Consider the following 22,619-nt stretch of genomic DNA (forward strand, 5'->3'; position numbering starts at 1 on the left):
TGTTTTGAAGGAAGTTTCGGTGGAAGTTGGGAATTATTAGGAATGAATCTTTGTGTGTAATCTGGAACAGTGTTATGGTCGGAAGCTGGCAGCCATTGTGCTAATGCAAATTTTCTGTCAGAAACAATAAAAACCAGTAAAAATCAGTAAATGTGCTTGAGAGAGATTTTATTTTCATTATGAATCATTTAGAGCAACGTTTTCACAAAATTTAAATAGTATTTTTGAACCCAAAAAAAAAAAAAAATTCAAGTGTTTTTATGTATGTGCAATCCAAATCTACATCACTTTTGAGCTAGCCGGTGGTCTGGAGTGTAAAAAAACTGTGCACACGAGAAACAAGACATTTTCTCTTATTTTAATACAACATAACGGATGTTAAACACTCCAGTACCTGAGGGTATGAAAGTGGCCTTAACCTGTCGTAGTCCTCTTGGCCTGCTGTGTCCCACAGCCCCAAGCTGACCGGGATTCCATCGACCACCATTGGCGCTGAGTAGTTGTCGAATCTGATTGCACACACGAAACACAACCTGCTATAGTACATCAGCACTTAACTGAAACCTTGAATTAAACAAATTAAAAACAAACCGGCAAACACAAAAAACTTAGGTTAAACGTACGCATATGTAATCACACTGTTGACAACACAATTATTAGCAGAAGTGTTGTTATAGAGTTTTAAATACATTGCATGCTTATGCACCGACACTTCAGGGGAAAGACGCCTCCTAGATTACAGTGTATACCAACCAAGAGCTCAATATTTTGAGTCATGTTGGGGTGTTGGATCGACCCCACGTTCCTTGACACATCAGTGAGATGCACAAGCATTCCTGGCCACCAAGGACATTTCAGATGTTCAAATCCTGATTCATCCATCCTAATTTATGTTTTTTATAGTTTAACAATATTACTCCAGAGGAATCCTGTGATGGTACCTTACAAATGATGATTTCTTCTCCAATTTCCTGACACATATAGTCTCTCTGATGACACTGTTGATGAGATGTTAAAATAAGCATAGTATGTTGTAAAATAATGATGCTCAAACATTTATAGCCTGTAACCAGGCAAAGTTGGCTGGTTTAAACCACAGTTTAAACCAAGTGGTTTTTTATATATATATATATATAAATAAATAAATAAATAAATAAATAAATATATATATATATATATATATATATATATATATATATATATATATATATAAATCAAATGGGTTTTTAATGTGGTTATAAATAGAATATCTTAAATTTGAATAAAAGGTGTAATTCCACAATTATAACAATAGACTCATTAATGTTTTTTTTTGTGATTTACGGGATAAAATAATTACAAACTAAACAAGATATAATCATTTAAATTATCTGAATAAGTTGTAAACTATACCCAGCTAAATACTTCTGTGAAATTAAATTAATTAGTGAGTTATAGACAAAATGTAAAAAAAGGGGAAATAAATAATTTTACTATTAAAAAAAATTCCTATTCTGTGGGAAACACCCATTCTATGGAGAATCCTCCACCTGTGAGGAAATGCTCTTTCTGTGGTTAAGTCCCAGTTCAGATGTGCAGATTTGGTGGACTTCAGTTCTTTGATGTTATAACTTTTGTTGTTCAAAATGAGTGGCAGAAAGCGGGATGTTGTACGGCTTTCATTTGAACATGCTGAGAACCAAAATAACTAACACAATATAAAAAAGCTGCTTTAAATTTAAAATTTACCGCGCCAAGAAATAAAACAATTAAAAAAAAAAAAAAAACTAGTTTAAATAAAAGAAAAACAGGCTGTTTGGTTTTTTTTTTTTCCCAACCCTGTACCAGATCAGATTGGTGAAATGCCTTCATATTCCTTCTTTGTTTCCAATCTTCACCTCTGACCTACACTTTACAAAATTCATGATCCTCCCACCTCTTCCTTACTGAATTCTTCATGTGACATGCTACAGATAGAGAGAGAGAAAGGCCACGAGTGGAAGATGCAAAGGAACGGTGGAATAACTTGTTCTTGGTGAGGTGAGAACCAGGCGGGAGTAGAACGGGCCAGAGGGCAAGGTATCAGAAACGAGGTGGCAATGGTATTTAAGAGGAAACTGAAAGGTCTGGGAGGCTAAAGTAGAGGTATGACTTACTGACTGTCACTCTGTAAAAGCCCAACCACAATTGTAATACAGTAAAGGCTCCTTAATCTGGCACATTCAGGTATATGGCCGTGCGGAATAACAAATTTTCTGGATTATCAAAGATCACAAGAGTTTCATTACCCCCAATGAAAGTTAATTTTGTAAGACATCCCACAAAAAAATTAGTTTCCTACAGAACTTGTGTCACGCAGGGCCATTGATAAAAACTAAGGGTCTAGGGGCAAACACAGACCAAATGTGTACCTGGCTGACAAACTATCACACACCATTTCAGCCGCAACTCACAAAATTTATCACAAGGAAATTTCTCTCTGTTTGCTGTGTGTAGTTCGTTAAGAATGCAGAGTATTAGGCACCTTTGTGTGTGTACACTAACTTTATCTTTGGCACCTGGCATTAATTAGTCTGTTGATTTCATTTGCTTGATAAAAATTGGTAACTTTTTCAACAACTTCAGCAGAAATTTTTCGACCTTGCAAAGGATCAGATATGAAAGAATACCGTTGAAATTTTCTTTAGTTACCAAGAATTAGGTGCAACTGATAAAATGTGTAAAACTTCTCCCTTACGGATGTTGCATATTTCAATTTTTCTTTCATCTGACTGATTAGAAAATTTAAGTCACTCACATTCCTCTTAGTAATTGACTCTTAAGGTAAGTCTCCATCAATATTTCCTTCAGAATGCAATTGATCTTCTGGTAGCTTCACTTTTGATTTCACTTTACTTTTGACTTCAGCTATCTTTCTTTTACCATTCAATAATTTTGAACACTTCGAAAGTCCATTTAGTTTTAATGGTGATACATCTAGAGTACTTATGCTTAAATTCAATTCCTTTTCAAATGGTGTAGTGTCGGTAAGGTCTTTCTTCGTGGGTGCAAGCCTGTGACGGTCTGGGTCTTCATCTTTGTTAGAATTATTCTGTGAATTTTACAACTCTGGTTCTTGAAATGACTTCGTCCTACAGTTGGAACACAGCTTTTGTCCAGAAACTAACAAACCACCAGATTTCCCTTTAGCATCTTTTGACCATTGAAGAGATATAGGTCTTATGCCACTTTTCATAGACCTTTTGTGTTTCTTTGCTGGGTCACAGCATTTTTTAAAAACTTCCCCGTAATATTTGATGAGTATTGCATAGTGGTGTGAACATATACTTAAATTCGAATGCAGTGTGAATCCATCTATCCTCCAAAGCAGAATTTCTTTTTCTTCATCAGAAGTTCAACAATATTAAGAATTATCTTCTTGTTTGTGTATGTATTTACATTACACACAGAATTAATAAAAAGAGCTACACTACACTTTTCATATAACCTGGTAGCCATTGTGGATTGTAAAAAAAAATTGTCGGTTTTACCACTTAGTAAGAAAATACAAAACAAGTAACTTGTCAAAAATAAATAAATAAAACCATCACATGTAAACACTCAAACATAACAGTCATAGATTAAACAATCCCAGACAACTTGTTGAAGTACACAGAAAAATAGCAGCCCCTAAGACTCCAACACACACTGGAAAACCTGTGACCCACTAATATCTTCTATGAGATCACCCTACAGTAAACATTTAGATGATGCATCTACATTTAAGCAAGAAGATGCAATATTATGCAAACTGATTTGAGTGACCAAACAATTGAACCATAACTTTTCTTCAAACATGTTCTTCTCTTTTTCATTTGTATTTTTCATATATAGGCCTACAGTATATTAAATGTGCATTTACAACAAGGCTCAATCATTATTTCAAACATTTTTGCAATACAATTTTTTACTAATATTTGCTTTTACATGTACAAATTATTTTGTAAACTTTTAACTGATTTATAATCATCTTTCACTAAGAACTTGCTTTTATAAATTTAATAAATTTCATTTCATTTTTTAATAGCAAATTTTGTGCTTTCTAATGGTACCAAGCCCGAGATTGTAAAGATTAATAGAAAAAATATATTAATAGGATTACTGATTTATGTTTGCAATTTTTGTTAATCCTTTTTTTCCACTTATAACATAACTTACACAAACTTCTGGACATTTAATTACATTTTACAAGTGATATTTGAAATCTACGTAAAATTCTGAATAAGCATGATGAATTTCACAATTCTATATTAATAACTTTTACTAGTTTACTACAAAAGTAAGTTGAAGCAAGATGTCACTCGACTTTGCTTGCGGATTAAAAAACTTCCACCAAACAGAAGGAAACTTTGAAGGGCTTTAAATTCCAAACTAGTCAATATTAAAAAAAAAAAAAAAAAAATGAAAAATACAGGTTCATATATTTGTCTGAAGATACCATGTACCAAATTTAATCCAAATATGAGATGGTGGGGTGGACACCCCTTGATGATATGGCATGGAATGCCCCTAGTTTAAGGTAGCTAATAACTGTAAAAAAAAAAAAAAAAAAATGCTGGGAGACAGGCTGTAAATACAAGTAAATCTGCCCTTGCAAACCACAGATTATTTGCACACAGTTTCCAGGCATTTATTGTTCATTCCCACATTACTTCACACTGCTGACATAAATGGCCTGGTATTTCCAGATTCATCCGACCTAGCACAGGAGACTCACACAGTGGGGACGTATTCTCCGGGAAAGCTGTCCGTTGTGTAGGAGATCAGCATGCACGTCTTCCCCACGGTGCCGTCTCCTACCACGACACATTTGATAGGTCGGCCAGATGACATTGTGACCTGGAAATAAAATATATCACTGTATTACAGATACACTCGATACTAACTGCATAGTAAGAAAGGATATGGGAAAAAAAACAGAACAAATAAAGACAGCAAAGAAAAAATAAATGAACTAGCGAATTCGGGTTGAACGTCTCGTGGCCATTGGGGTGATATGAGATGCTGAGACGATACAAGATGTAACTGGAGCACTGGCAGCATAAATGAAACGGGAAGTGAAACGGGAAGACACACCCCGCTTGCGTTCTGACCGGAACAGAATCCGGACCATCCCGCTGGGAGGCGGGTGGTCTCAACAACTCAACCGCTGTGACCCAGTCAGAGAAACAAACATGAGTCGCAAGCAAACGCAATAAAAGAAAACACTGGGCAGCTCTTAGCTTTACACGAGTTGGCAATGCTGCTTTAATGTGGCCTGGTGTGAATAGCATGTTCTCAGCTTTCAAGGCAGGTTGTTTGTTGAATATATTTAATAGTTTTTAAAACTTTCTATCTATAAAATTTATTCATAGTAAAACTGCCTTAGTTACAGAAATTTGATAGTAATTAAAATGTAAAGTTTTTAGTGAAGATGCATTATTTACTGGTTTTTGTGGATGTCATTACAACATAAAATGGTGTTATACATTTTTCAAGTGATTTTTTAAACATGAATGTAAACATATTTAGCATGAAAAGAATTGTTTTTCAATAAGCTGAAAAATGTACACCACACAAATAAATTTCAATTTTGCAGCAGTATGAGATTTGTATTTTTTAAAATTTAAACTAGTATGAATAAAAAATTTAACACAATATCATGCACATTTTAGTTGCCAACACTTTCCATATATAGGCTACCCTGATATAGCCAGGAAAATGTAGCTCAATTCTCTTGGAATTAACTACATCACTTATAATAATTACTAAGTCTAATAAAATTTTCTAATGCTATGACTTAAGTTATTTGAAAAATAAAATGACCAGTAAAATGAAAAAAAAAAATCCCTTAAAGTTAGTAATGTTAACTGTTTAAGTGATATTTTTCTTATAGCAAAAACAGTAATTAAAACAGTAAAATACATTACAGACCTTACTATTAGCAAAACCATCTATAGATAGATAAAACAAATACAGATACTTTGGGATTTAAAATTCAGTTTTTAAAAAAGCCATATCTCTGGAATAATAGCAAGAAATTTGTTGTTAAAGTCTGCAAACAACCAAGTAGTACTGTTAAGATGTTAACAAGTTTTTCAACATAAGCATTCCAAAAACTTTGTTATTAAAAAAAAAAACCTCATTGTCAAAAAGGCAAGGAAATTGTTCACTGAAGTCAGCACTATATACATTAAATTCTCAAAATAAAAATAAATAAATTTAAATCCCACGGTCCCCGCTTTTAGAAAATGGTTCTGAGACCTTAAGTTAGGGCCGCTGATGCTGCTTTGCTTCAATTGTCACCATTGAAGAAATCATTCTATAAACCTCCTTGTTCTGTGTACAGTACTACAGGTCAATCAAATTATAAATTGCCAATATTAACTAAATACATTAAAAATTTTTGGTTACATCAGTCATAAGAATGATTTATTCCATTTTGCGAGACTCGTATACACTGAGATACAATATAACTGTTGATGATTACCTCAACATGACGGTCCTTACATCATTACCACCCTTACATTCCTACGGGACAAGCGTGGCAAAACGGGGATTTTGAAAGGGGGGAAAATCACATGCTCTTTTTTTGCACAAAATATGTTTCCAAATGATATAAATAGTTAATGATGAAAGGTGTTAGTCAACGATATTAACAACGGGCCAATATAATATTTAAAAACAAATAACAGTTTAAATCAAAGTAAATATTAAAATTCCAACACTTTTGAATATTGCAGCTGTTCTTCAAATCGTGCTCGATGTCACGCTGTAGCTTTTCTAATGTGCTTAGATGCAGGAACGGCTCCAGGGCCCCCGCGACCCCAAACCTAGCCTTTATTACCCCAGCACCTGTCACATGAAATTTGGTACACATTTAATTTGTAGCTAATTAATTTTTCATAAATGATTTTTGGTACTGAGCTACGGTATGATATAAACTCACTGTCATTGTACAGTGATTGTAATGATTGGCTTAACAAAGCATAATACAATGCTTTATAATTTTATGCCTTTTTAATTTATTGCTACGATCACATACTCGCAACTTAAAAATTTGGAACATGATTTTTCCCTTGACTGTTTATATTGTGTTTCGCTGACGCACTAAGAATTTAGTAAGGAGACGTAATGCGCCCTTTTATTTATGCCGTTTTGACAAGCTACGGCAGTAATTTCAGAGAGACGCAACCCTGGTAGTGTGGGGACATGCCTCATAACCCAAGTAGGCTGTGAGCCACAGAGCTGTCCTGTTTTCTCCTTATAGTGTGTTTGGCTCAAATAAATGTTTCAATTTCTCTTGCTTCCTACGAAATTACATAGTTATAAAGTCAATTAGAAATCAATATAACTTAGAAGCAATAGTCATAAAATAATTAGGAAAACAAAATTTTCACTGCATTCAAGCAATCAAATTAGTTGGACCCAGCTAAACTTAAGGTATAATGGGCACCGGTACTGGCACAAACTATGCTAAAAGTTCCATACATATCACATATCAAAGTTTCTCCCTTGATACTGATGGCATGATTCTGTACACACTGATTCTGTAGTAAATTATGTGTGCTGTTTTATTTGCATACATTGAAGATTCTGGACATAACAAAAAAATAGTGAAATACCAACGATTGTTATAACAATGATTGATTTATGATTGTTAAATATGTACAAAAGAAAAAATTTCCACCAGACCTGTCAATTTGTTTGTAAATTGATATGAGTTTTTTTTACCAAGATATTTTGATGTCTTAATTTAAAATAAATATAGTTTAAAAAACTAAAGAAACATGCTTTTAAAGATTATCAAACTAAAAAGTAAAAAATAATTTTAAAATTTAATTTATGACAATAGTATATAAGCAATACTAGTATAAATGAGAAAAAAGCTTGAGGCGCTTTGTGCCATATTTTTTGTATATTAAGCGCCCCATGCTTTTTTCTCATTTATACTAGTATTGCTTATATACTATTGTCATAAATTAAATTTTAAAATTATTTTTTACTTTTTAGTTTGATAATCTTTAAAAGGATGTTTCTTTAGTTTTTTAAACTATATTTATTTTTAACTTTTTAGTTTGATATTCTTTAAAAGCATGTTTTTTTAGTTTTTTAAACTATATTTATTTTTAACTTTTTAGTTTGATATTCTTTAAAAGCATGTTTTTTTTAGTTTTTTTAAACTATATTTATGTATAATTATCATAGGGAAATGAGTTACCGACACTACCTATTACCATCTGAGATAACTATTTGGAGTTGCAACGTCACAAAGAAGTGGTAAAGTCTCTCCGAATCATTTACAGTTAGATGTATGGATATAATCTTAGAATTTACCGGGGGGAAAAAAAAAAACATTTTTTTTTTGGCGTGGCCGGGAGTAGAACCCGCGATCTCTGAATCCGAAAGCTGAAGTCACAGAAATCGCTCACCTTAGACCGCTCGGCTAACGAACATAATGAAATTGGTGGGACATTTTACAGTGATGAGCCACTCACTCTTAGTCGAAAGAGTTACAGACGGACAGACAAACATACAGGTGAAGCTAATCTAAAGCATGTAAAAAAAGCATCAGATACAAAAGGATTACTATAAACACGATCATGCCATCAGGATCAAGGGATAAACATAGATATGTGATATGGAACAATTACCCAATTATTTTGCAACAAAGATTTCAACCAGCTGATTATTCATTTGTACATACTCCAAAGCCTAACAAGCCATCATCATAAACTAAAATCAGCTGATCAAAACTAAACTCAGATGGTGAATCATTTCAACCCAACTGGTCTAACCTAACCTCCGCAACATTCTTGACATACACCACTAAAATTCTTCTCTTAGATATTACCACACAAATCTCCAATAGTTGACAGATCATAAGAGATTTGTGAAAGTATATATGCACACAAAACACAGAACTCTGCAAAACAGATTAGCATTGAGGCAAGCACAAAGAAATGAGTCAGAAAGAAAGGATTTATGATAAAAACAATTCAGCAACAAATGATCACCCAATTAAGACATCATAGATGAATGTTTACACAATTTAATAGTATTTTAAATCATCTAATCTAATCAACCGTTCAAAACTGTTAACTACTATAAATATCACAATGCCTTTTAACAGAATCAAATAGAATGAGAGGAACTTAAAAATACTATTTCCAGATTTTTTTTTTAGAAGAGACTTACTCAATTACAATATTAACTATGTAGAACTTTACATATTTTTAGATAAACCTTTGGGAGACCCCGAACCACAATCTTTGGCAACGAATTGAGCAAGAAATGTTTAAAAAAAAAAAGTGAGATGCAAAGGACCTTAAGGCACCGTCTGCATGGGCACACACATGGTGCGCAGACCTTCACGAAATTAAACGTGATTTCAAAACTGCTCAAGTTATCAGAGTGGGATCTAGTTACAAAAAGCATTTAAGAATTCACTGAAGGCCAAAAGGTACTTTTGATTTCGGATTAATTTTTGAAACTGTATTTTTAGAAGAGTTAAAATAGATAAAATGTGTGTTTTAAAAGTAATTTTTAGGGTGTAACACAAAAGGTACATATTCTTGAAAGCACTTAAGGACCTTGCATTACACCTTTATCTTCATTTCTCCGCCCTATAATGTTACTGTCAATTATCCTATGATGACGAGAAGACTGCACCAGTTCAGAGCCTTGCACTTAGAGGCTATACCGCGCTAGAAGCACCAGCGAGAATCATGGTTATATTATCCCACCTCATTTACACACATACACCCCGACCAGAAGGCCCCCTTAAGAGGGCCTTTCTGATAAGGAAAAGGGCAAAACAAGTAAGGGGGAGGACTCCTTGCCACAATCTGGAAGCTCGATCGTCAATGGAAATTTTTAGTTTTACTTTTACGATGAAGCAGCCTACATAAAATTTAAGTATTGATAGATTTTTGATTTATTACATGAACAATTGGGCTTCCTCCGGCGACAGGGGGTCCTACCCTTTTCTCTTCCCCCCTCCTTAGTTGTCTTGAATCTCTCACCCCCCCCCCCCCCCCCCGCACACCATCCTCCAGCACATTCCATTCCCTCCCTGCCTTCCACTTTATATTCGCCTCCATTCCCTCTGGAACTTTCACCGGTGATCTGCCTTCTACACCCACCCGTGCGCAATCTAGTTTCTGGCTGTCCTCAGCTCCTGTCTCCCTGTATGACCTTAAACAGCCTGACCAACCTTTCCAAACCATTTCAACACCTTAATCCTCTCAGACTATGCATTTCCACCTCTTGTCCTTCCCTTCTCCTCTACATACCCATCGCCCACCTCACTGTTCTACACTGCACTTTCTCCAGCTCCCTTACCTCAGTTACTAAGTAAAGAACCTAAACAGATAAAACATTTGACAAGCACAAAAACACATTTATCTCCTTTATAACACAGATAAAAGATCAGGAATTATGTGTTTCAGGACACAAAAAAAAATAGTTAAGAAATTATTTAACCTAATGTCTAAAAACTATTCACTTCATTTAATATTCTAAGAAATGCATTATATTACAAAATAGAACACTATTGAAATTCACGTCTCAAGCCGGTAGCTTAAAAAAACTATTAATAAAATTGTGTTTCAGAAATCATTACTATTATGATGAACTACCGATTTCTTAAGATTCAAGTAAAATAAAAATAATTTCTAAGTGGATAAAACAATGACATCAGCTCAGAAACTAGGGGTAGTTATTTTCGCCTACTAGAACTTTAATATTTACAAAATACAAGACCTAAACAAAAAAATACAAAAAAATAAGATTTCTTACAGTTTTATTAAAGCCGATGCAATACCCAAATCCAGAATTTGAAAGTTAAAGTAAAATGTACTTCAATACGAGTACGTCAAAACACAATAGCACCCATTCATTCTACTGCCATGTTTCAACCATAGAGCAAACCATACGTACTAAAATGTTGTCTAGGACAAAACATGAGATAATATAAACAGAAAGTAATTTTTGCGAACTTGGTATATTGTTAAAAATTACAAAAGTCAGCAGCATTATTAATTAAATAAGTTTGTGAACAAATATAACCATAACAAATACAATCTTATTAAATTATAAAACTTATTTATTTGCAAACACTATGTACCGAAACATTTATTAGATACAGTTTTGAAAAGGATGAAAGGGGGGGGGGGGGGGGACGACTTGCCAAACTTTCAGATTTGTTGAATTGGAATGTTTGACTGCCATAGAAGGCACTAAATATAAAAATAGTCAACCTGGAGGAGTGCTGAATAGAGCAGCGAGATGGGTAATGGGTATGTGGAAGAACTAAGATGACAAGAGGGTGAAATGCATAGTCCAACTGAGATGATTAAGGAGATAGAGTGGGAAGAATTACAAAGGAGGAGTGGAAAGATTGGTCAGACTGTATAAGGAAATATAGAGAGAGGGCGGCTGGAAGCATCTGTGGATTAGGATACACAGAGTTGGGTATAAAGGACGGAGAGATCACGGATGGAAGCTCTAGAGGTACTTGGGACGAACGGAAAGGGGTAGGGACGCTTTGCACCCTCATTGCTGGTAAAAGGTCCTGGCTGGAGGCGCCTGTGGTGGCCACGGCTGATCAGGCTCACACTCTGCTCTCAGGTTGTCCTGTGATGCGCACCTGGCGATAGCATTGTCAGATGGGTTCACCGGGATGTTTTGTGTGGTATGTTGCTAGGTACCCCAGGCCTCAACGCACATGTTGTGGATGCCCAGTGTGACAGTCATCTTCCCCATTCCCCAGGTGGCAGGGGTTGGCATTGAATGAAGGTGTGGTCATTCTAACCTCCATTGTGTTAAGCAGTGATTTAAACTAATAGGGCCTGTTTTTCGTTCCAGAACACCAATCTAGATGTCCATCAGTGCAGTTTCACATGAAGGCTTTTCTCATTTGTTTCCAGTCTCCTGGTGGCCAAGGCTAAGCGTATGTTATGATCATTGGCGTGGCCTTTCGTCTCCAGGCTCATCCAAGCAGATCCTGAAGGTGATGTCCTCGAAGAACGCAAGATGGCCCCAAGTACCACGTGTTGGGAACTCGGGCGTTTTGTGGTTGGCATATTCATGTTACACCACCAGAGACGCCTCAAAATAGTACTTCCAATCCTTTGAATGTACGTAAAACATCCACTACCTACCCTTTGAAGCAACATTGGCATAGCTCTATTGCTTCATATATTTTGCCTTGGGAACATAGAGAATGGTCACCCCTTGATTTGAATTTCCTTAATTTTCTATGGGTTCGAAGGTTCGAGCATAGCTGAAGACAGAAAAAAAATTTAAAAGTTAGATTTCAATCATAGTGTAACAATCTATGACAATATTTTTGATATGTTTTTAATTTTGTATTTATTTTGAAACAATTTTTGTTGAACTTTACTTTTTTCTGGATTAAGGTAATATCTTTTTATATATTTAACATTTTAATGCTAATGAGTATAATTATAGAGAATTAACTAATATATTATTTAAAATGACTATTCCTTGTGTGGTCTGTAAAGTTTGTCTAATGTAATTCTGTATAAAGGTAATTATGTGTGTGTTTAAATCCGGCATAGCGATTGTCCAACATGAAGTGCTATAAAAAGATACATGAATATGTAGAGTCTATGCATTACAAATTGATAAGGACACCAAAAAACTTAATTTGTTCAGAAGATAGTCTCCCTTTAATTAATTTATTTGTCAAAATGTTATGCCTACTTCAATTACACAATGAAGCAGAAAAATCTAAAAGTTGTGTGTGATATGCTTACAGCCAGTTATATCAACATTGATTAGCACAGTGAAGTTTATTTTTGCCTTGATTAAAAAAATATGTGGTTACCTATACGAACTTGAGTCACTGCAGTATTGAGATTTTATTTTTGTGTTAATTATCGGGTCGGAGAGGGGTTGACTTGCAATGCTGTTGCATTCCTGACATTTGAGACTTCCATGGAGCATCTCCACCCAATATGTAATAGGAGAAAGGGGCAAGGACAAAGATTTAAGAGTGAAACTGTATATTTGTAAGTTGATAAGGGTATGTGTATGTTTGTAAATGTATTTGTATTACGAAGCACAGTAGTATAGTATAGAGATAGAGAGCGTGCTGACCGAGGTAGGTGTCGATGGCATGGTCGGTTGGGGAGAAGGGAAGTGGTGGTGAGGCAGTCGGCAGCAGACTTTGGTGCCGTGTGGATGGAGCTCGATACCGGAGTGGAGATACTGCAAGATTGGGCTGGCCGTCAGCTCTACCCAGTAGCTAACCTATTGTTGGATGCGGACATTTCACTAAAGTAGCATTGATTAAACTGGGATATCGCACGGTGCCTTTACAAGTAGTCGTTGTAGTTTTGATAGTGAGGTCGTAGAAATAAAAGTGTTTCAAAGTCTCCCCTGTGTGTTATTTGTCAGTGTAGCGTTCCGGAGGCCAGAATAGCCGAAGTTAACCCGTCGTGCATCGAACCTCCAGAACATGCTTTCTTAGCCTTTAGGGGTCGAAACCCTGACCCTGAGTAGTCTTGTGCCTCGACTGTGTGCTAGAGCACAGCCAATTCTGTATTATTCTCCAGCTGACACCCTGTAAATAGTAACTTAGCTTTAAGAACCTTAAATACATTAGGGGAGGTAATGACAGGTTCACACATTAAGCATTTAGAGAGTATTGTAAATAAAATAAATGACTAGGAAGTAAGCAAACCCAGTCCCAGTACCTTCCACCACTGTAGGAGTGCACTCTGAGACATTATGAGCAGCCACCGCCAGTATGTTTTAAATATATTGATTGCTTTAAAACTTCAACCAGCAAAGATAGATTGAATTATATATTCCAGTGTAATTTATATGTTCTTTTAAAGGCACACAGATACAATGGTAGCATCTGAGATTTAAATTAATAATATTGTAGATGTGACTTCTGCTCCTGAGGAGTGGAAGCTGTCTCCTTGAAACCCTTGCTCATTCCTAAGCAACCTACAGCTAGGGTCAAACCTCGTCTCACTGAACTGCCATCTTTGTTTTTGACCTGCCTCAACTAATTAGTAAACACCATAGTTCATTAAGTAGTGTTTTGAAACATTTTTCTTGTTTTTGGAGCTCCTCGCTCATCTCGCCTAGAGTTTTCTGAGCAGGGGGCTAACCCAACCCCCTCCCATTTTCACTACGTTCTTCGCCATGCACCGTAAGACAAGTGGGCATGGAACTACGCTTATGGGAGGGCCGATTCCGGTAAGTTCTTTCAAGTAATTAACCGAGAGGGACATGTGACCAAGAGAAAGTTGCTTCATATATTTATAAATTACTGTTTTATTTAGTAGAGTGTGGAGTACTGTGCAGTTGCATTTGTAAGCACAAGTGGGCTCTGCATTAAAGCCAGATGTGACTATAACCTGATGTTTGAATATTGTGTAATCCCGATCGTTATCCTGTCCCAGCAAGTGTTCACAGTTTGTCTATCTTAGCTAGGGTGTAACCATGGGCCTACAACATGTGGGTCAGCGAGGGTTCAGGCTAGGTTGCGCAGCATCGTTTCTCCAGAGCAGTTGTCCTTGGTAAGCCACTTGGGTCGAGTGAACCACGACTCACTTCCAAGTGGAAGGGTGTTCCATGAAATGAAAATTGTGATCTTAAACAATAAAAACAAAAATTAAGAAAGTTTATTAATATTATATAAATAAATCTTATAGAAAGTAGTGTTACTTATCATATATATTATGAAAAACATTTTATGTAAATTGTATTTACCTACACAAAAAATTAACAGGCTTATTCCCGCAAAATTATAGATGTGCCTAAACTGAAATAATTAACCAGAGAAAAACTACAATTTATTGTATAAAAATCATTTAGTACAAAACTTAATTTAAAAAATATCCACCAATTTAGGGTTATGTGAGTGTTTAGCCGCCTACATTTATTAATCCTTGTCTATAATTAGCCCAACACAATCTATTAAATAAATACTTAGAAAATATTTAGAGTGAAGTAAGATTTTTTTCTGTTATAGTTATGCACACAAAGATTTAACTTAATGCAACGACCTAGAGATATATAGACTGTTTATCACCCTGCTTTCAGCGCCAATTGCTGCTGTCGCCGGCATGCTGGGGAACTACAATCCGAGCGAGAGAGAGAGAGAGAGCTGATTTGACAGAATGGGGGGCAACACATAGCTGTAAAAGCATTGGTTCTTATGGGAGAAAGATGCAAGTTGCTAGTAAATTCCCAAAAATGTAGGTTTTTCGCAATTTTACAGTTTTTGCGGGTAATACTTAAAGATGGAACAAGTGAAATATAATTTTAAATTCAGTTTCATCGTAGTGCGATGTGTAAGTACGACATTAAATGCGCTAGAATATAGCTAACCCTTCTTCGACCCAACGTTTGTGACCAATATGTAGATCAGTTATTGAACCTATTATATATGTATTTCGGGTAGTAATTTGATACAGTACATGGAATTTATCTCATCACTAAGTACTATTAATTTAAATTAATCGACTGCAATGGAATAATGACAACTTTTAAATGATTTGTGTTATTTGTTATCTGTTCATTCATCACGTAATTTTACATAATGAACATAATTCATCCCGTAATATTACATAACTAACTTAGTACACTGCCACTTTTCTGCTGTCAACGTACATCGTCTGCTAACAAAGCACTGTTAGCCCATCATTCTGTCAAATTCAATTGGAATCAAAGATGGCCTCCCACTAGCAGTCTATATATCTCTAGGTCGTTGACTTAATGTGATATGCAACATTTTATTTAGCAATGGTGCGGGCGGATGGCTCTCGGTACCTTCGTAGTTAGATGATGTTTGCCCGGCGCCAGCTCTGTCAGTAAGTGTTCCATATAAATGAAGTAGGTACAAAGAAAATGTACTTATAAAGGAAAATAGACTGAAAGAGCAGTTTTTTTAAGAAATAACACAAGATTGCCCAGGTGTCCATAAATTGTCACGGAAGCATTGCGCTCTTGTGCTGCAGGTATTTACTTCACACTGACAAAATGTCGGACGTCAAGAAAGACTGCATGGTAGTTGTACTGGTGGAGAGCCGTGCCGACGAGTCCCTTGCCGTACGCGGGATCGAGGGAGGGCTGGCACATGCGCCCAGCCAGCAGTTTCGGGGGTTAACGACGGCAGACATCGTGGCCCTGGGAGCCTCCCGTACTGGGCGGAAAGACCCAGCTGTGGACGAAGCAACGAAAGCGCTGGCAGCTGGGAAGCAGCCCTCACCGGTCCTCCTGGCCAAACTGATCAAGGCGTTCGTCCAGGACCTACTGGCGGGAACCAAATCGAGAGAGGCGTGTATCAAATATTTACACTACTTTGGGAAAAAGGTCGCAATCGTGACATATAACACTTGGGAATTTTTATCGCGGGCCAGCAACTCTGCACAACACGAGAGGGCATGCCCATTATTTCATCTTCTAGAGAATATTTCAGACCATTCTTTCTTTTTAACATGCAAAATCTAAAAAGTCTGTGTGATGAATTCTCATACATATCTAGTTTCCAATGCAAATAATTATAACTTATAATTATCATACTTACTTCAACATTTCAAAGGAAGTATAAAGTGTTTGTACTATGATGGCCAGAGGAAATGAAAATAATAACTACCGGTACAACATACATTTTTGGCACTTCTTTTATTAAAATGCATTATATTTTGAGATATATATTCCTATTTTTAACTGTTCATCTAACAACTCTGTTTAATGTCATCACTTGATAAGCGATATGACACCTTAAAAAAGGTTACGTTAAACAGTTTCTTTTAGCGATATTTTCTTAACCAAATACATAAGGTGTCTATATGTATATATACTTAAAATATAATTTGCTTTTTGTAGGATTGTTTTAAAGTTAAGTTTAAAGTCACTTGCATGCTTGCACTTTCATAAAAAAATTCTTTCTGTTCAACATTTTTTCTTCTGCTCTGGAGTTGCATCCTGAAATGTGTAATTACTGTCTTTAAATCAATGCAATGAATTTTTAATGTCATAATATATCTTAAAATCAAGTTACTTAACTTATATCAGTCATATTTTTTCACCTACTATATTTTAATTATTTCCTTTTTTCAGACAATTCAACATTTATGTTAGCAGTCAGATTTTAGGCACCTTAACTAAAACTTAACTAGGTTAGTTTTTTTATTATCTTACTCATGTCTGCATTTGACTCACTTCTGAACTTAATACTTAAATATGAATGGTCTGATGTGAAGCAGATGTAAGTAAGGCAGTGAACTAGGCTATTTTTCATGTATGTTCGGATTATTTTATGTTCTGGGGACTAGTCCATCGTTCAACCATAAACTGAGCGTGAGTAGGCTTGTTTACAAATAGTGTTCATCTGTCCCATCCAACGACCTAGTTCGTTGGTACCGTCAAGTTTACATTCAGTTTCTGAACGATGAGCAAATATTTGCCTGCTCTCAATTTTTCACTTCCTCTATCAGCGAAAATAAACATTTCCGACATCACACACATATATATATATATAATAAGTTCCTTTTAAATTGTATTGTATACTCTGAAAATTTATAAAAGAATTTATTAGTTTAAACTCTCCTCATTTTATTATCAGATTTAGTTATTCATGTCTATGTTTTAGATTGTGTTTTCTTTTTTATATTAAGTGCAAAATTACTTGCTGAGTATGGTTTCGAAAAAGGATTTCAAGAACTAAATATCTGATTGTATTGTTTGCAGAAAATATCAGCGTCGCAGAAGAAGCGAAGCACTAAACGAACCAAGAGTAACAAAAGCGAGTCAAAAAAAGACCTTCCAAAACCAAAAAAAGAAGTAGATAGTAATATTTTCATCAGGCCGGGCACCAAGCTGGAAAGAAGGATAACTGGCTGGGACGATGTGAAGGAAGTAATAGACCCATCACATGACGTCAACAAGTTGTTTGTTGTTATAACGGGACTGCACGAACCGCAGCTGCTGGTTAATATGGCACTCGAAGAAGTCCCATTTCATTGCTTTGTTAAGATATGTTTAGAGAATGATCAAGATCTTGACAATGGATCTTCATCAATCAGTGAAGATAATGATAACATCTTGAAATACTGGAAGACATTTCACCAACTATTGCAAGTAAATGATAACATAGTTTTAATGAAAGATGTAGCATTTGTAGAGTTTCGACCTAATATCAGCATTCGAAAGCTCAATGATCCTGCACAAAAATTCCACACGCAGAGAACTATATTTAACGAATTTGTGGATTTAATGTATTACATTTCAGACTCAAGATACCAACACAAACATTATGTAGACAATATCATTGTGACAGCTGTGGAAGAAGTACCAGTATTGAATCTTGGAAACATGCATTTTTACAACTCTTTGGTTAATAAGGTTCTGCCTGAGTGTGTTGATGTTCCGTATCTCTTGGACTGCATGTTAAAGCAGGTGGAGCAAATGTTATCAGAAGAGGCTCAAAATTCCGAAACTAAAGATACAGTAACTGGAGGTATAGATTCATCACTTGAATCTGCTATACAAATCCTGAATAATGAATATGACATAGTGATGAAGTCTCCAATAGCTGATGAGTTGCAAACTTCAATGACTGTTCTTAGTGAGGAGGAAGTTTCTAATAAATATTCGGAGGCAAATGCCCAGGTGAAACTCTCAGATATCCACAAAACAAATCTTGTATGCTTATTTCAGGCATGGGTTGAAATGGCTACGGTCATAAATGATAATGAAAGTGAGACACCGATGCAATCTTTGTTTCAAGACATGAGTTGCTCTTTGTTGAATACCTTACTTCAAGAAAATGCTTGTTCACAACCAAAACAATATATCAAATACTTGCCTATAGTATCAAGTGATGTTAGCGATTTATCTATTTACTCAATAAATTCAAATTATTTGAACAATAATGGATCTCTGATAGCAAAGCAACTGAAATGTAAACTGTTCAGATTGGATGGGTTGTCTACAATCTACAGTGACGACAAATGGCCCGAAAGTTGCATTTCTGCTGAAATCATGAACGCAGGTACGGCGTTAAAAGAAATATTGACTTCTATTTGGGATTTCAACTGCATGGACATCAGAAACAGTAATCTTAGAAAAATATTGTGTGTTCGTTTTCATTCAAACTACAACCAGAAACCAGTATATTCTCAAAAATACCATGTTTACCTACGCACACCTATTTATTTTAGAGACTTTTATGAATTTGTTCTGGACTACGAATCTAACTGGTTCGAGGAGGAAGAGAAAAAACTTAAGGAAACTTTAAAAGGCAAAACTGTTCTTAATTCTGAAGGGTTAAAGATAATCTCAGAAATGGGGACAGAATCCTTTTTAAACGGCATTGCGCAGAGATTAATACTAATCAACTCTTTAAAATATCAGAAAATGCTTAACTTGGATTCAGCTAGGAATGCAGATATCGTTCCTTTATCTGAAAACAAAAAGGTTTCCAAAACCAAAAAAAAATCCAAGAAAGATAAATCTACTGGTTCAGATACTGGTAAAAGCAAGGCCTCTGTTAAAAAAGCTAGTAAAAAAACTAGTAAAAAAACTTCTGATAGTTCCAAGAAAGCTCTTACTTTCAGCACAGAACCACCAGTTTCATTAAATGAAATAAAAAATGAGTCGTTACTACAGGGATATAATCTAGGGCCAATGCGTGTGCAGCTTTCGGGGCATGTTACAAGTTTTTCCAGCCCAAGTGGGGGTTCTGTCTATGTTGATACAAAAATGTGGGCACATCAATCTAAGACAATAAGACTAAAAATCTCTGCGCAAGGTCATAGCCTTTTATTTCATCACATCAGTAAAAGTTCCGTACCAATAAATAATTTTCACATAAATACTCGTTTAGGCGTATGCATCGCGTTTGAAAGAAAAGCCAATATCTCATCACATATTTCAATCTCAAAACAACCAGAAGAAGAAGAGGAACAAGTACCCAATACTAAAAAGAAAATCAACGAGCCAAAGAAATCTGTTCCTAAAACAGCACAAAAGGGAAGTCGAGTATCTTATCCAGAAACTGATACAAATAATCCTTCCGAAATTAAACTACCCAAGACTCAAAAAGAAACACATGAATTGTCTGGGTATAGAACTAAAATGTCTTTACCATCTGGTTTGGTTATAGAGACTGTTGAATTATATCATCTACATCATTATATTAAGCAACAATATATTAATATTAATGAACGCAATAAATGTAAAGAAAATTACAGATGTTTTCTAGCCAATGGTAATGTACTGAAGTTTATGAACGATGGGACTATTTTTGTTTTGTGTCCAGACAGCACTGTTTTTGAATGCTTTCCTATAAACAGTGAACCAGTACAGAAAATAGTAACAATTCAAGATGAAGAGAAAAGGGAATCCGTTAAACAAAAGGGAAGAAAAAAAATAATTGAGAAAAAAGGAGGTTCTAAAAGTTCGTCAAGAAAATCGCTTCAGGAGGTGGCTGAAGCAATAATAGAAACCAATTATTCAAGTGAAAAAGAAAAGTTTATGCAGGCATTCAAGTGCTGTGTGTTAACAGCTGATGGAAAACATTTTACATTAAATAATTCCAATGCTTCCGAACGTCTGCCAGACGAATTCATTAGAACTATCACAAATCATGTGACGGGAGAGATTCTTAAGAGACGGCTCGATGGATCTACCCTTTTGTTAAAACCAGATGGCACGTTGATAACTACATTTCCGGACGACACAATTATAACAACTCACGTAGGTGAAAGTGAAATTGAATTTTCTTACGACTTCGAAGATATTATATACTGTTCAACATACATTATGCTTGATACAACAACAACTATGGAACATCCACTATATGCTAGAGTGAAATCATCCATGCATGATTTAAATGTAGAAATGCCAGATGACACACACGTCAAAATTTTACGGAATGGAATTTGCACAGTATCAATGAAACATGAACTTTTGGTCAAGATAGAAAATGAAGCCGTAAGGTTCATCCATAAGACTGATAAACAAGAACATTTTGTATCCATTATTTACATGAATGCATGGAAAGAAGATTCGTCCTTTGTTTTAAGTCACACTACAGACATATACGGCAATGAGTTCGAAGTTAAGTGTGATGGCACAACCACTTCTTCTATTCAGACTGAAGGGTTTAATACTTGTCGTTGTTTTACTATTGCTAATGATATGACAGTAACTGAACTACTCCCTGCCGCGGCAGTAGATTTACACATTGAAAATATTATGAACAAGACCGATTTTTCTGTATTTTTGGAACCTATATCACTAACACCATATCATTATTACATAGCCACACTGCAAATTATTAGTGATAAACGACCATGGGACATGATCTACGAGAGAGATATGGTTTTTCTTCATAGAAAAAATAAAACTGACGAGAAAAAAAGCAAAAATAATCTACCTCCTTGGTTACAGCCAGCAAAAAAATTAAAAACTTCATCAAAAACAGACTTTCTTCTCAAAAGTAATCCTAAACAAAAAATAATTTTTCTTCTGAAAGTTTTATTTCAACTGTCGAATGCTGAAGTTAAGAGTAAAGAGCCTACAAAAAGTTGCGACTGTTTTACATTTACACTTGATAATTGCAAAGTTCATTTATTTTCAGACATTATTCAGAATCATGTGAACCTTTTTTTAGAAGGGAAATTCCCACATTTGGGGGAATTTTTGCAAGGAATAACACACGATTTGAAAAAAGAAATTTTGCAACCAGAGTCACTGAAAAATTGTTTCACATTAAAAAACCAAACTACGAAATTGGAAAGAAAATTAAAGGATGACAAATTTGAACGTTATAAAAACATTTTGCGAACACGTGAATTCGGCCGTTATTTTGACACTGTACCTGGGATTACATTCCTCAACATAAATGAACTCATAGATCAAACAGTGAACTACTCTGAAACTAAAAATCGCACCAAAAAAAATTGTGCTGATGTACTGTATACTATAGTTGAAGAATTATAAAAAGTATTTAAAACTCAGAATTTATTAACTTTAGGTTATACTACATTATTAAATCTGATGCAACATTTGTTTTATGATTTATGTAATAACTTACGCCCCCTTGGCTTGCAGATTTGTTTTTTTATGTACATCAAAAAAATTTGAGCGAGTATTTCAGTACCTACTCGATAGTGATAAGTAAACATATAACCTCGAGAACTAACAAATGCATGTGTTCTCACATTGCAAATAAACTTGTAATACGAAACTTGGACATCGAATTTAATTAAGGATTCTTTAAAATAATCCTGAGCATGATAAATATAAGAAAAATGTGTTTCAACTATATTTCTTGATGCGAACCTCACGTAGTTTACACACCCGTCGTTAGAATTTGCTGTTGGAGGAACTACGTCGACAATCGAATAAACCGATTTGCAAAGCGAAAAGTACAATTTAAACGCGCAAAGTCTAGCTCCTTACTTGGGCACAGTTTATAAAAGGTCTTTATTATGGGATGTTAAACCCTTAAGTTGATAAATATACGTACATATATACTATCGTACATTGTTCTGTAAAAAAACATACATTTTTTATTTTACACTCTTATCCTACTTACTATATATAACTTGAACATATCCCAAGCA

General features: G+C 35.1%; 2 protein-coding genes across 3 annotated transcripts in view; one reads left to right on the forward strand and one right to left on the reverse strand.

Annotated features, from left to right (window-relative positions):
* The window catches only part of LOC134543357 (ras-related C3 botulinum toxin substrate 1), a 35,857-nt gene extending 24,918 nt beyond the window's left edge, over positions 1 to 10,939 (reverse strand). Inside the window, exons 1-3 of the mRNA XM_063388346.1 lie at positions 10,798 to 10,939; positions 4,736 to 4,857; positions 395 to 509 (exon numbers count right to left, since the gene is read on the reverse strand). Coding sequence (XP_063244416.1) covers positions 395 to 509; positions 4,736 to 4,851 — 231 coding nt within the window. The 5' untranslated portion in view covers positions 4,852 to 4,857; positions 10,798 to 10,939. The remainder of the gene's footprint in view (positions 1 to 394; positions 510 to 4,735; positions 4,858 to 10,797) is intronic.
* Positions 10,940 to 12,318: 1,379 nt separating this feature from the next.
* On the forward strand, positions 12,319 to 22,006 carry LOC134542999 (uncharacterized). Of its 2 annotated transcripts, XM_063387657.1 has the most exons (4): positions 12,353 to 12,419; positions 14,104 to 14,235; positions 16,002 to 16,320; positions 17,737 to 22,006. In XM_063387657.1, the coding sequence occupies exons 2-4, from the start codon at positions 14,204 to 14,206 to the stop codon at positions 21,991 to 21,993; spliced, it is 4,608 nt and encodes a 1,535-aa protein (XP_063243727.1). In that variant the 5' UTR covers positions 12,353 to 12,419; positions 14,104 to 14,203; the 3' UTR covers positions 21,994 to 22,006. The 2 variants fall into 2 exon arrangements, with proteins under 2 accessions (XP_063243728.1, XP_063243727.1); XM_063387658.1 differs by lacking the exon at positions 14,104 to 14,235 and having other exon boundaries at positions 12,319 to 12,419.
* Positions 22,007 to 22,619: the final 613 nt, after the last annotated feature.

Source organism: Bacillus rossius (assembly GCF_032445375.1).
Source record: "Bacillus rossius redtenbacheri isolate Brsri chromosome 9 unlocalized genomic scaffold, Brsri_v3 Brsri_v3_scf9_2, whole genome shotgun sequence".
In the NCBI taxonomy this organism is placed as follows: Eukaryota; Metazoa; Arthropoda; class Insecta; order Phasmatodea; family Bacillidae; genus Bacillus; species Bacillus rossius.